Here is a 17,398-nt window from a genome sequence, read left to right as displayed (position 1 = left end):
CCAGGCGGGTACTGGGTTTTTAAAAACAAAAAACCAGCATTCAAACGTCATTAGACGTAGAAAAGTTCAGGTCAGTGAGCATACAAAGCAAGCTGAGCATATAAAGCAAGCGAAGCATCACAAATCCCCGATACCTAACTCCATAAAGTAGACAATATTAATCGAGAGAAGCTTCCACATACGATTGCCAAAATTCTGCTCCTTTATTTATTTTTTTATCCCTAACAAAAAATCAAGGTGTAAATTGCCAAGTAAAGCCTAGAAAGCAAAGTGGCAAATGAATGTCATTAGTCAAGGTGATACAGGAACTGTATTGTCCAAGGTTTTCTGATCGCATTGCGTCATTGTAATCTAATTTGAACTTTGTCAAGATCAAATGAGCAATCGAAAGAGTTCCCGGATACAGTCGACCCCCATTCATGAACTTCTTCACCTCGTTATACAGGACCAAGATGGCGGTTGTGCCAGTACTCCTAAAAATATTTGAAACAGCCCCACGATAAAATGAAACCAATCCTTCTGTCCTATAAATCTTCCTCCAGCAGTCTAGGGTGCCTTGATAAACAGGATTTTCCGAGCAAGATTGCATCATCATCCACCTCCGCACTGTATCCATTGGCTATGACAACAATCCAGCAGATGTCATTACTGCTTGAGCCACCACCCATCGCTTCCACAATGGCAAATCGGGCTTAGATTCTTCTGACATCATCTCTTTTATCGTATCAAAGCCTCCATAATAATGGCCACGATGAACAAGCATCCCATGTAGAGAGGTGGTAAGCCCCCTGTACATCCCTTAAATCCCATCTCTTTTGCGTACGGTAGTTAAGAAATATGGTAGATGCCTCGAAATTGACGAGCTTTAGTCTTCCCAATATTGGCAGCTTATTTATTAGAAATAATATTGGCATCAGCCCTTGTTTGGCAACACCCGAAAACACACCATACGTGGCACTAGCTAAATGACGAAATTCTCCCCAGTTGCCCCCAGCTGCACGTTCCCTCCATCAGAATTAACCCATTTGATTTCAGGACAGCAGAGCTCGAGCTCTTCCCCCCCCCCCCCCCGAACCCTGTGAATTTTCTTTTTCTTCTTCACGTCGAAACCCTCAATCCCGTCATGACCCCTTCTTCTTCTCGATTTCCCCTCACTGTGATTTCCCCCATCTCAATCCTGTGAGCCTTCAATCTCAGTCTCGCCGACGTTGTGAGTCCAAACACTGCGAAACCACTGTGTCCAGAAATCTGCGGAAGAGGTAATCTTTTTCAAACCGACTCCTTCTTACTCCTTGTTTCTCTGTGATGCTAGGGTTTAGGAATACATTTCTGGACTTCTGTGTGTTTACTCCTCTGTTTTTATCTCTAGGGTTTAGGTATATTAGCTGTAAATTAACTAGGGCTTGGTTCAGGGTGATGGAATTTGGTTCTGGATTTGGTTCTGTAAAATAATGGAATTTACATCTGGGTGATGCATATCTCACCACTTTGAATATTGGTTCATGTGTTCTTGGTTGATCACCATAATAATTTCTTCGTTCACATTCTCCATGGACAATCTCGCCACCACAGGGTAGATGATAATACATTTTTAGCCTGAACCAAAAAATACTTAGACATGTGAAATCTGCTTCAAAAATTTTAAATTTAAGGACAGTTTCTTCAAATTTGTTAATGGGATCACTTCCATCCCAAAGCATATGTTACTGAATCCAAAAGAAACATAACAGCCAACAAACCTGATGAAGGAGACAGACAAACTCGAGAATTTCAAAGCATTCTTCTCAATAGCTTTTTCCAGGATAGCATGTAGTTCCATCTCTTCTTGTAACTGCTACTGTAATCTTTGTACCTATCACAAAGGCACATCCATTTTTTTGTACATTAGCTACAGGAAAGTTGCCTTTGATGAAAGTTGTCTAGTTCTTATGTGATAATCTTTCATTAGCTATGTGAAAGATTATTGATATGTGAAGTTTCCATTGACACTAGATTGGAAAATTAATCCTATACCAGTTTCAAATTAATCATTTTTAGTTTTGCTAAATAAAAGCTCACATTAAGTTGCATTTGTAATGTTTTCCCCCATACTTGTAACTCATTGTATACTTTGTGCATATGCAGTTTGAAGATACTGCTGGTTTAATTATATTAAGTCCAATATATTTTTTTTTATAGCAAACTCTAGTGGTTTTTAAACTTTTAAGTAGTGCTTTGGGTGGAACTAATTTCAAATCTACAGGTATTTTAATATTAATGAGTTGTGTAGTAATGATATTAATCCACTTATGCATGTAAGGAAACCTATAAAATATAAATTCTTAGGTGCACATCTAATTCAGTCAGATGTATAGGGGATGGTAAGAGTGGGTTTTTAACATATGCATGGCACTACTAGTCTGCTGGATAGTTTATTTAGTAACTTTACTTCATGAATCTGCATGTGTTATAATATGTTTTTTTTTTTCTTAAACCACTTTCATTCCCATTACAAATATTATGGTTTATTTAACTATGTCTATGCAAAGTGGATGCAGAAAAATATAGATCACATGAAAGCTGATGGGTGATTGCTAAACAGAGGTGTCATGCTGGGAAATAGGTGGCAAATTCTCACCATGCTTCCATTCGACTCCAGGACTCAAAAGTTGTCTTTTGCATAGCTGACATATTACTGCTCGAGAATGAAGTTTATAAAAGAGAAGATAAAGTACGAGAGAGAGAGAGAGAGAGAGAGAGAGAGAGAGAGAGAGAGAGAGAGAGAGAGAGAGAGAGAGAGAGAGAGAGAGAGAGAGAGAGAGAGAGAGCTCTTCGAAAGGAAAAGAAAAAATTATTGTATTTGTACTAGATTGTCACATTTATAATAGTTTTGGCTTGGTTCGGATAAATTATATGTAAATATTACATTGTATAGAGTATATCATTTTTGAATGGATCTACTGTAATGATACTCCTACTATGTTTTGTATTGCACTAAGAAAATAGTCAATGGTATAACAAAATCAAAGTTGTGCATTCTCTTGTTAAGATTGAATATATCCACAAGTGTCATTCTATGGTCTATTATTTTCCAGAGTACTACATGGATGACAGTTGGGAAAGATATATACCCAAAAGAAAATGGAAATAATCTGGACTTGCCTTTTGACAAAACATATCAACTAAGTTTGTTTTTAAAAAGTAATTAAAAATGTATAACAAAATGAAATTATGGAATTACATAAAAACTAATTGAGGCTTAAATTTAATTCAATATGATATTAGCACTTTGAAAAGCTTGTAACAACTCTGGAGACAATTTGCTGTAATACACAGATTGCTAGTATTGTAACCTTTATTGAAAACTCTTAGATTTCACTTATAATCAGTACACTGTACACCTGATAATGACTATTTCATTAGCCATCAATTTCATTTACAAACAAATCTTCACTCCATTTCGAAGAACATCCTACAATGGCCTAGTGAAAGTAATATTGACAAACTATAGTAATACAAGATATGCCACCAGCTTCACTGCAACACCCTTACAAACTGTCCACTTGTCTTCACTTCAAATCTTATCAAAATCCTCCATCTGAAACATTAGCCACTCAAAATACTGGGTTGAAACTAGATCTAAAAAATGGCAAAGTAAATATACTGAAAGCCATAATGAGGAAAATTTGGCTGAAGAAGATAAACCAGCAAAAATAGTTTGGCGTTAGAAGAATACCATCATAACATCATCAGAAAAGGAACACAAACACTAATGATGAAACTTTAATAGTCAAAATACTCCATCACACCAATCTGCACATAACATGAAAAGATACATTATGGTCATGGTAATATAATTTTGGTCGGGAGATTCAGCAATGAAAAAGGTTGTTGAAAAGCCTCAGCACTAAAAAATTACACCAAAAGTGGGTTTTTATGAGGTTTGGAACTAGAGAAGGTTAGGTGAATAGGGTTGCTTTAGGATATATCAAACTTGACGTAGCTAAGTTGGTTTCGAATTCACTATCATATGCAAGCAATTTTGTATTTCCTGGTTCTAATTCCTTTGTAACATGAAGCAGCTTCTCAATCACTATCTCAATAGACTCTTCCATTGAATCTTTCTAAAAATAAGAAACCATGGGGAAACAAGAAATCACTATCTTAATCACTTTTGCCAAGTAAAAGCCGACATAATTTTTTTTTCCTGATAAGTAAAAAAGCTGACATAATATCAAAACTCTATTCTCATTAGCAGAGAAAAATCATATAAGTTTTACTAAACTCCACATCATCGCTACTAAAAATTTATTGCTCACAAATAAACTCGTGCACATAACAAAGAATAAAAAAAACTTAATTAACTACTCATGTAAAGCAATCTATATAAAGACTTTGTGTTGCATTAAATTTATTAACTTTGTCGTCGAATTCACATTTATAACTTGCATACATGAATTGCGCAACTCATTCCTTAAGCATGAATTCACCCATCTCAAGTAAGCAAGCTCCTCAACCTCATTAAATCCGCTCATCTGTAGTCCTTCAACTTGTTTACATAGATCTTCGTTTGTGTCTTAGCAAAGATGCTTCAGCTTTAATTTTTGCAACAATGTCACTCTGTCAGTCAACAAGACATCACACTGTTAGTAAAGAAATTGAATTGAAGCCTAAACATTGGGAGGAAAATGAATTGAAGCAGAGGTAGTCTAAAATCGAGGAAGAACCCCCATGATTGTTTCCAACAAAACTGAGGAAGCACAGCTTTACATAACATTTATGTACTCATTGTCAATAAATTATGAAAAATGAACCACTCGTCTAAAGAAGGATAAACAACATTATACCCAGATAAACTAGGAGGCATAAATAAGTTGCACTAAAAGGACTAGAAATAATCTATCTCTTGGTCGTTAATCCTAACGAAGATAATTGCCATAACTAAATCAAATGATATGATTAGAATATCTGGATCCCTAATATAAAATAAAGGAAATCATCACAACTGAAGCTCCCTATATAACATTTTCCCAATAAACGAACAGACAAAGCATTGGTTCGGTTCTCTAATGGTTGTTCTTCTCTCATTGTTTACGAGATGCAAATACAAACAAATAAGCAAACTTTCCAGAAAGAATTTGAAGCGAGCTGGAGCTACGAAGACCAAATTTGGAGCAATTTCTCACTCCAAAGAAAACCCAGAAAATAATGAGAGGAGCCCTTTCCTTTTGCTTTAACTCTTCTAAAATATGAGCTGAGAAGAAAATAGGGGGAAGGATTTAAACTGTGCAGTGGAAGGCTCGCAAGTGCTAGGCGACGAGTGGTCCCCGCGAACTCCTCCCTCTTGTATGAAATGGACTGTGGAGAAAAAAGGCTGGGGGCGATGGGCCGAGGCAGGCCGACGATTTGCCGGTGTTGGGCGACGATAGGGACGGCGACGCTCGAGGGTGTTGGGTGACGAGAGGGAGGAAGGGGGACGCGGGAATGGGATGTGTTTGATACGTCGATGGTTCAAAATTCAAATGATAGTTTTAGCCGAAAGGAAAGAGAAAAAAAAAAAAGATACGTCCGCGTAAGGTGTGCAATGGCTGACGCGCTACAGTGGCTGATCCGTAGTTGAACCCTATTTATTATTATTATTATTTTATTTTTGTTAAATTAATTGAATCTACTCTTTTTAAAATAACGTCCACGTCAGCGAGTAAATTCTGTCCGTGTAAGTCCCGAACATGCAGCAGCACTCTTTTTATTTAAAAAACAAGAGGATCAAAATCAATTTCAATCGATCGGTTTGGACTAGTCAGGGTTAGGGCATTCGCTTTGAACTGTAAGATCCGCAGCTTTAGCATTCGCAATCTGTGGGTAATGGAGGGTCGAGTTGGAGGAGGAGCGGTGTCGGAGAAGCAAGAAGGAGAAGCTTCCTACACTTATTGGGTGAGGGAAGCGAGGGAGGATGCGGCACCGCTACCTGTTCCTCGCAAGCTCACTCCCGACGACCTTCTCAACTCTCAGCCCCCCACCCTCGGCTCCGTTTGGAATCGGGTAACCCTTCTCTTCTCTCAGATTCTGAGTTTGCTTCAATCTCACTTTTCGCATGTTCCCATTTTATGTTTATGTTTTTATATACTATCATGCTGTCTTGCTTGCATACATTGCAGGCTGGAACTTGGGAGGAGAAAAACCTAAATAAATGGGCATCTGATAGAATCAAGGTTGCATTTTTTCACTACAGTCAGACGTCCATTTCGCTTTGTTTCACCTCCGCAATGTTGTCTACTCATTGTGTAAAATTGTCAGATGTCCATTCTTCTTAAATTTGATTGTCATATGTTTGTCTCGTATTTTTACTTGCAGGATTTACTTATATCGGTGGGGTCCTTGGAGTTCCCTAGTGGCAAAGCGGAAGTATTGGACGTATCAAAATGCATAGGCGATGTGAGGTTCTCTTTAAATATTATATATTGCAATCTAACTATATGATTGTAGTCAATTACTGATTTTATGGGGCCTCAAAGACCCTCCGTGTTTGAGTTTGAGTAGCCATATTTTTTTAAACACTGATAGTTAAATTTGATTTTGTTGTGGTCGACCAATTAAAGGTGGGGAGGGGAGGGGGGATTTTTTTGGAAAATATGGCAAATATGTACAATTTTTGTACAGAGGGAAATTGGAATATACTTTTGCATAGTAATTGCTCTCAGGTAATGAATGTTATTCTGATATAAAAGGACGCCTCTGCCTCATCCTGCTTTTCAGATACCATACCGTGGAAATGAACCACTATACTGATACACATCATTTCCTGGTTTCAAATGGTTGTCTTAGACCAGAAAACTCGATCCATGAAGATAATTAGGTAAAAGAAAAAAGAAAAAAGAACGGCATCCGAACTACCTGTGCATTTTCTTATTTGGTGATAATTATTTGATTCCATGTGTATTGCTATTACCTAATTGACCAGGCATTTTTGGTGACTGTGCGAAACAAGAAACGTGTTGGCTACACGTACGAGTTAACATTGAAATTCAAAGGTAAGTGGGCTGTCATAGTGTCGATTTGTTTCCCCTCTTTGTTAACTATATATGTACTGAACTATGCAAATGGAATCAGGGGAATGGTTGATCAAAGAAGAAAAGAAGATGGTCAAGGGCCATATTGATATACCGGAGTTCTCTTTCGGTGAGCTGGATGACTTGCAGGTACATTTTTCATATCCATTTGAATGTTAGAAAGAAGTCAAATAGTTAAAATGACACTAGATTGATGAGAGACTGTTCTTAGAGAATATGTTTTATATATCATTTATGATTATGATGGGTAGTCTGTTCTGGTGACTTCTTGCCGGAATCAGTCCCTATTAGTCTCTATGTTCATTTTACAGTTTTGTGATAGGCATGGGTTTCCTTAAGTGTCTCTTAATAGAGACAAAAGTTTTTGTTTTGTCAATGGAGGGAGGAAACTACTGTCGCATCACGGAGAGGGTTAGGAAGGTAACCAAGGAGATAATGCTCAATCATGCCAGTGCTCGCATGCTGGCGAACACAGTAGAAGAATGTTTATTTTCAGGGGGAAGGAAGGGTTTTTATAAGACTTATCGGGATGGAGCCAAAGTTCTGTTTGCTCATAGGCGCTCTAATGTGTATGGGCATTTCTTGGAAATAACAGATTATGGTGGTGGTACCGGTGGTTGAGGCTTGTTAGCCATCCTAGAAGGGATGGAAGGAAAGGGCTGGAAGATTTTGTCGATGGAGTTGAAGAATGCTTTGTCAAGGAGTGCTTCGGCTAAGCAAGCTCCAGTGTTGGCCCCATGGCTGGACAAAGAGGAAGCCAAGGGGAAGGAGAAGGAGAGGTAGTCATATGCAAAGGTGGCGTTGGGTGGTGTGGGGAGAAGAATGAAAGTGCATGGAAAAAACAAAAAGGAGTGCTTGGCAAGGGAACACTTAGGCGAAAATGCAGAGAAAGATGGCAGAAGTGTTGCACCCGAAATGGGGAGTGGGTCACTGTCCAACGCCTGCTCAGAGGAAAGTAGGATGCAGAAGGCTATGTTTAGCTCGAAAGAGGAAGTTATTGGGGTGGAGGAGGAACTGAAAACACTTAGGAAGGAATTTGAAGTTTTGAGCTCCAGTATAGAGAAAGGCTTGGGTCTGGGTCTGGGTCTGGGTCTGGGCCTGGGCGTGGGCTAGGGCCAATGCCATTGGTCTCTTAATGGGCGGAAGCCCTTCAGGCCTGTAATAGGAAAGGCCAAGGTGGGGATGGGCTGAAGAGGCCCAAGTCGCATGAATTGGAAGATGAAACAAGTTGGGCCCGGTTTTGAAAAGGGCTTAACATCTGGGCCTGTATTGAGAGACGAGAGGCCTGAGGCCCCACTCCTGGGTGATTGGCCTAAGAGCTCACTCGTTAAGGGCTCATCCTTGGCGTGTGGGCTAATGCCCGTGCTCGTGCCTTGGCCCATGGACCCACTTCTGTTACACTGGCCGAAGGAGACACCCACCTCTGTGATGGCAACCTACCTCTCCGATGTCGGTAGCGCCTTCGTTGGCCATCTGACTTCGTAAATGCAGATTTGCACGATGGAGCCCGGGGAGGAAATGGGTGGGCCTTCGGCCCTTGTGGTGGCACAGACTTAGCTGTCGACTTTTTTTGGCCTACCTCCCGCCTCCCTGGTGGCGAAGACAGTGTTCCTGGCGTCGACATAGATTTGCACGATGGCGGAGAACGCAGATTTGGGTTGGCCTTTGGGGCTTGTGGTGGCATAGACTTCGTTGTCGGCACCTTCTGGGCTGCTTCCCGTCACCATGGTAGCGAAGACAGTGGTCCCGGCGCTGGAGCAAGCTTTGGTTCTGGGTTTGTAGATGACAGAGGATCCTAGAGTTTTCAAACACATTGGGAATTTACAGAAACCAGCGACGGACTCAGTAGGTGAAATGGGGGAGACTGATTTGGCTGGAGCTTTGGTTTTGTTTGCGACTAACAGCAATGGGGAGGATGAACCTACTCCACTAAACTCTTTTCATCCCAATGTGTCAGATTGGGTTATTTAGGAAGCGATGGATATTAAGCATATGTTAGGGATTTCATGTGTGGGCTTCAAAGTTGAATTTATGGCTTTACTCACAATTGTAGAGGTTGTGAATGCACAATCCAAATCCAATCTATCCATGAATTTGGTCAAAAAGAGGGAAAGAGAATTCAAGAGGCTAACATGGGCAATGAAGAGGATGGGGGAGAGAAGAGCTCTAATCGGGAGCGTTGCAAGGGGAAGGGTAAAATCGTTATCCCATGAAGCCAAAAATATTATCATGGAACATGAGGGGGTTGCATGATCTTAATAAGCAGCTCCAAGTCAGAAATTTACTTCGCCAATGGAAGGGAGATATCATATGTTTACGAGAGACGGGCTGGTTTGGATGTTGAGTTGAGTTAAGTTGAGTTGAGATGAAAGTTGAAAGTTGAATAAAATATTATTAGAATATTATTTTTTAATATTATTATTATTTTGGGATTTGAAAAAATTGAATTGTTTATTATATATTGTGTTGGAAGTTGAGAAAGTTGTAATGATTAGATAAGATGATTGAGATGAGTTGAGGAACCAAACGCAGACTAAGTTGGAAGCTATTACAGGACAACTAGTTCGCAATTTATAGAGAGGGCAACATGTCTGGTGGTCTTACCTACCATCAAAGGGCACATCTGGGGGAGTTCTAATCATGTTTGATAAAAGGGTGGTGGAAAGGGTGAAGGAGTGTGGGTGATTTCACTGTCTCATGCTCTTTTGTTAATCTAAAAGACGGCTTCAAATGGGCATTTCTTGGAGTTTATGGCCCAAATATTGATTCGGAGAGAAGGTTATTGTGGCCTTGAGAGTTAGCTCAATTGGTTAGGCCTTGAGTTTGCTCTCCAATGGTCACCACTTTGAGTCCCCTCAGGGCCACTAGAGGTTTACGTGACCGTTAACTTTAGGGCCCCTAGGGATTAGTTGAGGTGCGTAGATTGGCTGCTTAGAAGAGGCTATACTTGTTGAAAGGTGATAGGTTGACTTTGATTAAAAGCACTCTTTCAAACTTACCCACCTATTTTTTGTCATTATTCTCGCTTCCCACAAAGGTGGCTAATTGCATTGAGAAGTTATGTGGAGTGGATTGGAGGAATAGTTCAAATTTCACCTGGTTAATTGGTCAACAGTTTGTACCCCAATTTTTGGGGGAGGTTTGGGGATTCGCCACTTGACAAAATTCAATCAAGTTCTTTTGGCTAAATGGGTTTGGAGGTACCAACACGAAAGGGAGGCCTTATAGAAGTTTGTTATAGATTTATAGTTTGGGGAGGCTTGGGGAGGATGGTGCTTAAATGAGGTACAAGGTACACATGGAGTGGGGTTGTGGAGATACATTAGGAGTCTTTTGGAGACCTTTCGAGGACATGAACACATTGTGGTGAGGGATGGTTCTCATGTTAGTTTTTGGTATGAAAAAGGGTGTGGTAAACATTGTCTCCGAGACCCTTCCTTGCTGTCTTTGAGCTCGTTAGAGAAAAGGATGCAATGATTGCTGATCTTTTGGCCTTTTAAAATGGCTCCCCTCAATGGAATAGTGATTTCATTAGGGCAGCCCAAGATTGGGAATTGAAGTCTATTACAGAGTTCTTTGTGGCATTGTATTTCGTAAGTATACTAGGGGGCACCAGAGACAAGATGCATTGGAGTCATTCCAAGAAAAGTATTTTCTCTGGTAGTTCATTTTATCAAGTGCTAATGAGTCCTGGAATGACTATGTTCCCTTGGAAGAGATATGGCAGACGAAAGCCTTCAAAAGTAGCATTTTTTGTTTGGACAACATCCTTGGACAAAGATCCTTACTACATATAATATGAGGAAATGACGGGTAATTGTGCTGGATTGGTGTTGTATGTGTAAGAAGCATGAGGAATTAGTAGATCATTTGCTTTTACACTATGAGGTGGCCAGGATCATGTGGGATGGTTTTTTCTCAAGAATTGGATTGTCTTGGGTCATGCCTTTTAGATTGGTGGATTTCCTCGCAAGCTATAGAGGACTCCATGGCAATTCATAGGTAGTGGCAATTTTGACGAATGGTCCCAATATGTATGTGTTGGTGTATTCGGAGGGAGAGAAATGTTAGAAGCTCCGAAGATCAAGAGAGAACAATGGATGAGCTAAAAATTTTCTTTCTTAAGTCATTGTTCTTATGGGTGGGGGCCATAGTTTGTGACGGGATAAGTGTCCATGATCTTCTGCTTTCTATTGTAACATCTAGGTAGGTGCTCCTCATGTATACTTTCTCTGTACTTGGGCTTTGCCTATTTCTATGAATATAATTTCTTGATTACCTATAAAAAAAAATTGTGATTATGATGAATGGGTAAGGCCATGAGTTGGGAGGGCAACACTAAAAGTAAAATTGAACCTAGATGCAATCGAGTGATGTCATGATAATACTGTCTCACTGTTCTTTTATGACATGACATAAAAAGGGCATATTTATCCATCACAAAAGTCCAAAGAAGTGATCTACTTCAGATGGAACTCCGGTATATCAAAGATCATTTCTTTGCACTTTGTACAAAGATTAGAACAGTGAGCGACAGTCTTATCCATCATGGCATCCTTCTTTGTACTAGCATTTTGTCCATCACATCTCTAGTACAAAATGCTCGGCAAATTTCGAAGAGAATGAAAGGGCATCTGAACTAACACTAGTAGATTGGCTATTCAAGTCTTCCGGTTTATGTGAGCAATCATCTTGTGTTAAGATTTTTTTGATAAATAATCTTTACAGGAAAAACAAAAAATGACTTGGGATCTATCTTATGCGTAACCTTTCCCCACATGTAATAGTGATTGCTTGCTTTCATGATTCTTAAGCTAAAAGTATAAACTTAAATTTTGAGCTTACTGTATAGTTTACTCTATTATTGATTAGGGGTGTGCATTTGGATCTGAATCCGGATTTTCAAAACCGGGCGGTTATTTGTGCGGATAACCGGATTCAATTCGGGTGGATAATCATATTCAATCCGGATATCCGGATTGTAATCGAATATCCCGATTTTTTTGTTTTTTGGGCTTAAATCCCGGATATCCGGGTTATAACCAGACTGAATCCGGATTTTGTAAAACAAAAAAAATTGTAAAAATATCTTTATAACTTTAAAAAGAAATTATAGCACTTTTAAAAAAAAAAAAAAATCTGATCTCATATTTAAATTGCCCAGATTTAAAAAAAAAAAATAATTAAAACACTTTAAAAGAATTTTATAAAAAAATAAATTGAAGAACAAAATAAATAAAAATGCAAATTAGATAATATTGTTGTTACATCACAATGCAAAACATAAATTTACAAAGAACAAAATAAATAATAAATTACAATCAATTACAACAACATCAATTACAAAGGGTCTTCCACCTTGATTAAGGTGGAAAATTATAATCCTGAGATTGATTTTGAGAAAAGCTCCATCAATTGCTGAGATACATTTGCATCAAGTAATCAAGCATTAATAAGCATTCAGCACCATTCTTGCCAAGAGCTTAAGCACAGAATTATTATTCAATTTTAGAACATAAAGACTGATGCTTCTTGAAGATTTTATCCATATTAGGTTTTTATGCTTTCATATATTAATGATGATGATGAACTTTGGCATCCATCAGAGAATTGTAGTCTTGTAGAGCGTGGCACACACTCAAGAAGTCAAGTTCTTGAAATGCAATGGTGATAATTTCAGTTTAAGTTTCAAAGATTGCAAAGGGTCACCCAACCATGCATAACAGAATACATTGAGCATAAGTTAAGTAAGTAATCACCACAATGGTAATACCTTGAATAATTTCTGAGTCCAAAATATTTACGTTGTTTGTAAAGTGGAATTCCAACTACAAACCTTAGAACTGAAAAACAGTATATACAAGAGAAAATCATTTAAAAAATCAAAACAATGTTCAAAATTTTCAAATAAATATTCTAGAACGACAAATACAAGATTCATTCTCAAAGAGATACTTGAAGCAAAATTAAATGGAAATTGAGATTAAAAAAGGAAGAAGTAATGCTATCAGTTACAAACGAAACATAACAGGATTAAACTACCTTTTCTAAATACCCCATTATTGAAGAATATATAGCAAATAGAATCATTACAGAGAGCGCAGCAGTACAACCCATTGAAACCAAATTATGCAAAACAGATCAAGATGCAAACTCACCAGCATGAGTAGCTCCAGATGATAGGGTATTGTTCCAATTAGCAAGCCATAAACTGTAGCCATTATAAAATAGACAACAGATTATATATTAAACAGGCCACAGTTTTTATTACAGAAAAATAATAAAAATTAAAGTAACATAGTTGAGAAATCAACTTACCAAACTGAATTGCCCAAGGAAAAATGGCCCATCATCAAACTTATGTAGAGCATTTTCCAAGTGATCAAAAGCTGGACCTGATGCAAGATCCTATAACATTTCACATTTCCCAGAATTACTTCAGTCCAAAAGAAATAAATGGAGACAAAAAGATCGTGGAGACCACGTATAAATTAAACTAGCCTCAGTTTATGCACTCATTAAGACTTGTTTAAGCAAATGGTACAATATCTTATTTTATAAGAATATATTGTTTGAGTGATGCCATTTTGAAAGGGTGATTGGTAGGAGAATAAGTAAAGGGTTTGAAAGGTAGGGAAGGACATTATCTATTTCACTGAGGATATAGAGACAAAAGTTGCGGATGCTGAAATTAAATTTCTCTTGGAGACAAACGCTTAAAGGAGAAACAAGATGAAATGCTATAACTTTTATGCATATGGCATATACAAATATCATTTTCTAACAGCAAAAAAATCTTTATGTTGGCCCCTCTGCATATAAATATGTGCTAGTTTTCTCATAATGCATTCCCATGAGGTTGTGATTATAGAGTTCCATTTTCTTTTTCATTTAGTTTCTTATGATTATTCTTTGTTTTATGGGGAATCTGAATTTATTACATGGGTGAAATTTGTAGATCATTGATACTTTGCTCAGTAAAGTAGTCAAAGATTTCTCATCACTGCTTGTTTCCCAAGGCAATTATAGCAGCCATTTCACAGTAACTCAATCAAAGTTGCAGATGCTGAAATTAAATTTCTTAAAATGAGTTGTCTGGCCCCATAACATGAACATTTTAGCTAAAGTCTCCTTTAATATTGGACATATTAACCCACTGTCAAAACCCTCATTTTTTTTTTTCCATTATATAATCGAACCATTAGCTTTACAAAATAAATCCAGAAAATCAAACACAAACCCAAACAGAAGCGAAAATCAAATACAAACCCAGAAAAAAATCTAACTAAACCGAGAGAGAGGCAGAGACAGAGAGACCAAAAGCATGAAAAAGGAAAGAGATATAAAGCATAATATAAACATCGGCTTCACAAAATGCTAAACCCAGAAAATCAAACATAAACCCAAACAAACCTAAGCGAAAATCCAATACAAATCCAGAAAAAAAATCCAACCAAACCGAGAGAGAGATTAACATACCGTAAGCTTCGAGACAGAGACAAGGATAGAGATTCTCAATCGCAATTGCCACGGGCTAGGGTTGAGAGACGGCGTTGAGAGAAGACTGAAGAGTGAGGGTGGTTCTGCGATTCGTTCGAGAGAGCTGAGAGGAAAAGAAATCCAGACTGAAATGGTGTCGTTTTCGGCAAAACAATAAAAACAAGCGGGTGTATAACTTGGTTACGGATTACCGGGTTATAAAACCGGATCCGGGTTTATAACAACCACCCGGATTCATTCGGATCCGGATTGCCGGACCGGAAAAAAAATCCAGTCCGGATGCACACTCCTATTACTGATTATGCATGAACTTAAAGGCTATTCACAAGGAAATGGTGCCCAAATCCGTCACCTTGTACAGAAAACTTGCCAAGGGATTGTAGTTTATTGAAGTTGGTGTTTTATATACATTTTTGGGCTGTTATTTTTTCTAGTCATGAACAACCCCAAAATAGATGAAATGAACTCTTATGCATCCATGAACACAACTCAACTTCTGTTGACCTCTGTTCTTCAAATAGTCCAATTCTCCTAGTAGGGAATTATGGCATCATTGAGCTGATTTTTATTTTGGCAATCAAATTCTGTTACACCATAGTTGATGCACAAATTGATCTTTTCTTCAATGCTTCAGATGGAAGTAAGATTGAGTGAAGAGAAGGATCTTTCGCACCAAGATAAGGTGCGGATTTGCCAGGATTTGATGCTATTTTTGCAGCCTGTACGTGAAAAATTGCTTCAGTTTGAACAGGAAGTCAAAGATAGATAGAAGAGGCATCATTGTTTTTGTCTATGACGGAAGCCATGGTTTTTATCACGGTTGGTCAACTGTAGTTGTATTTTTAATCTCTAACTGCAAACTTGTTTTTCAAATTCGTGCAATGGAACATGAGGCTCATAAGGAGGCGAAACTTTCAAGCTTTTCCTGTGTCGCTTTAGTTAGTGCTAAAAGCCTAAGATATTCCTAGGACATGGTGATAAACTTTGTGGGGATGCATCCTACAATTAGTAAGAGTAGCAATCTTCATGCATTGTGTGTTTTGTATGTGGAACCGAGGAAAACCCATAAAATGTGTGGCTTCTTGTTGAACAGATGTGCTTGCCACTTTGCCATATTTTTCATGGCCAAGATGTCTATATTCTTTGATTTACCTGTGAGCAATGTGCTTTACGACGTGGGAAAATGGGAATGAAGTTAATTGCTATAAGACTGAGGGATCAATGGTCATTTTGATTTTGACGGCTAAGAATTTGGAGTAGAGTGGGTCTAACTAGTTGTGGAATAATTTCGACTTTGAGCCTCTTTTTCTTGAGCTACTCTTATATACTGACATGGTCTTCGGTAAGATTTCGCATCAAGGTGGAGATTTTTTAACTGTTCTTTTATACCAAATATTTCTAAAACTTCAATAGGATATATATTTGTCCCGGGAAAAGTCTATATGCAACCGCAAGATATCCCCTTTGCGGCCTCGCGTCTACGTGGCATAAAGAAAACGATGCATTCTTTCGTACAAAATCCCTCCCTATTCTCTCATCCTTCTCCTTCAATTTTTTGCTTGTTGTTTCCTCGCATCACAGCAACCTCGCTGCCTAGCCTCATGTCAACCACCGAGAGCTTGCCAACTTTCCAGTAGCCTCCACGTTTTCCTTCCTCAGCCACAGGCGAAGCCAATGCCACCATCACACATGGAAGCTAACGCCATGGACCACCGTCTGGAATCAACCATCTACCGTTGATCTTCATGCCAACTGCTCCTCCACGGTAAGACAGAACATGACCAATTAACTTTGTTTTTACTGGTAAAAAGCAGAGCAGCTTTTACATTAAGCAACTTCTCGGCAAGCTACCCATCCTCCTCTTGCCGTACGTTCACCGTCGCCCAGCTGCAGGATATGGCCAGTGGAGTAAAGAACAATATTTTCTTGTGTATTAACCAAGAAAATCCAAAACCCAAAACCCAGTGGAGTAAAAAACCATGGATTTGTTTTATCTGGGTCAATGGTAAAGAGACTAACCCATTGGGGCCGAAATCGCGAGATTGAAGACGATAGAATTAACGTCTCAGTGAAGGACATTCTGAAATGGGATTCATCAATTTGTCGAAAAAGAATGCAAAAAAAAAAAAATTATGGATTTTTCTTGAAGGGATTTTTCTAAGGATGAGGACAATATCTGGGAAGTTTCTTGTGGAGGTCGATAAGTTGGTCTAGGCCTTGGAGTTGGAAGGGTCCCGTTTCTTCGGTGTGTTTTTATTGAATCTTGATACGGTTTATTGAGTGACTTCAGTAGCGTTTTCAATCTTGAGAGTATTTCAGGAGCTTTTAGTTCAAGGTTCTAGATACGTAGGCTTCTACTGTAATGTGAACTGTGAAGCCCATGAGTTCATCTTTCTCATAGGAACTCACTGCTTAGTTTGTGCTCGCTTTATGCAGCAGATTTCCAAAAGCATCGAATGGATAGAAGATTAATTTATTTATTAAAAAAATCTCTATCAATCAATATCCCAAGAACTAAAAACATACATTTTTGTAATAAAAATAAAGATACTTAAACTAAACATAAAAAGACTTAATACTTCTCATTGAAGTGTGCCCAAAAACAAGAAATCCATTAAAGAAGAACAAAAGACTAGCTACTGTGAAATCCATCAAAGAAGACCCACAAACAAAAAAATGATCGTATATGTACCCAGGAAAAATGCCCAGAGAAATGCCGATCAAGACCCAGTAATGCTGATAAAGACCCAAAAAATACCCAGAAGAAATGCCGACTAAATCTCTCACCCACCCTGTTGCGACTTAGAGCAATGGGTACGTGATGACGGCGACCTCAACAATCGGATGGT

The 17,398-nt window shown here is 38.5% G+C and overlaps 1 protein-coding gene and 1 long non-coding RNA gene across 2 annotated transcripts; one reads left to right on the top strand and one right to left on the bottom strand.

The window, feature by feature from the left end:
- Positions 1–5,734: 5,734 nt before the first annotated feature.
- On the top strand, positions 5,735–15,641 carry LOC122319203. Its single transcript, XM_043137160.1, has 6 exons — positions 5,735–6,021; positions 6,138–6,191; positions 6,334–6,414; positions 6,941–7,010; positions 7,090–7,178; positions 15,184–15,641. Exons 1-6 carry the CDS (start codon positions 5,845–5,847, stop codon positions 15,316–15,318), a joined length of 606 nt encoding a protein of 201 aa, XP_042993094.1. The 5' UTR covers positions 5,735–5,844; the 3' UTR covers positions 15,319–15,641.
- Positions 12,763–13,469, bottom strand: LOC122319204. Its single transcript, XR_006245036.1, has 3 exons — positions 13,368–13,469; positions 13,208–13,260; positions 12,763–12,892 (listed from the first exon to the last, which is right to left on the bottom strand). It is a non-coding gene; the product is annotated as an uncharacterized LOC122319204 (long non-coding RNA).
- Positions 15,642–17,398: the final 1,757 nt, after the last annotated feature.

This window comes from Carya illinoinensis, chromosome 8, assembly GCF_018687715.1.
Source record: "Carya illinoinensis cultivar Pawnee chromosome 8, C.illinoinensisPawnee_v1, whole genome shotgun sequence".
Classification (NCBI taxonomy): Eukaryota; Viridiplantae; Streptophyta; class Magnoliopsida; order Fagales; family Juglandaceae; genus Carya; species Carya illinoinensis.
Note: the sequence above shows the minus strand (reverse complement) of the source record. Positions and strands in the feature narration are given on the sequence as shown.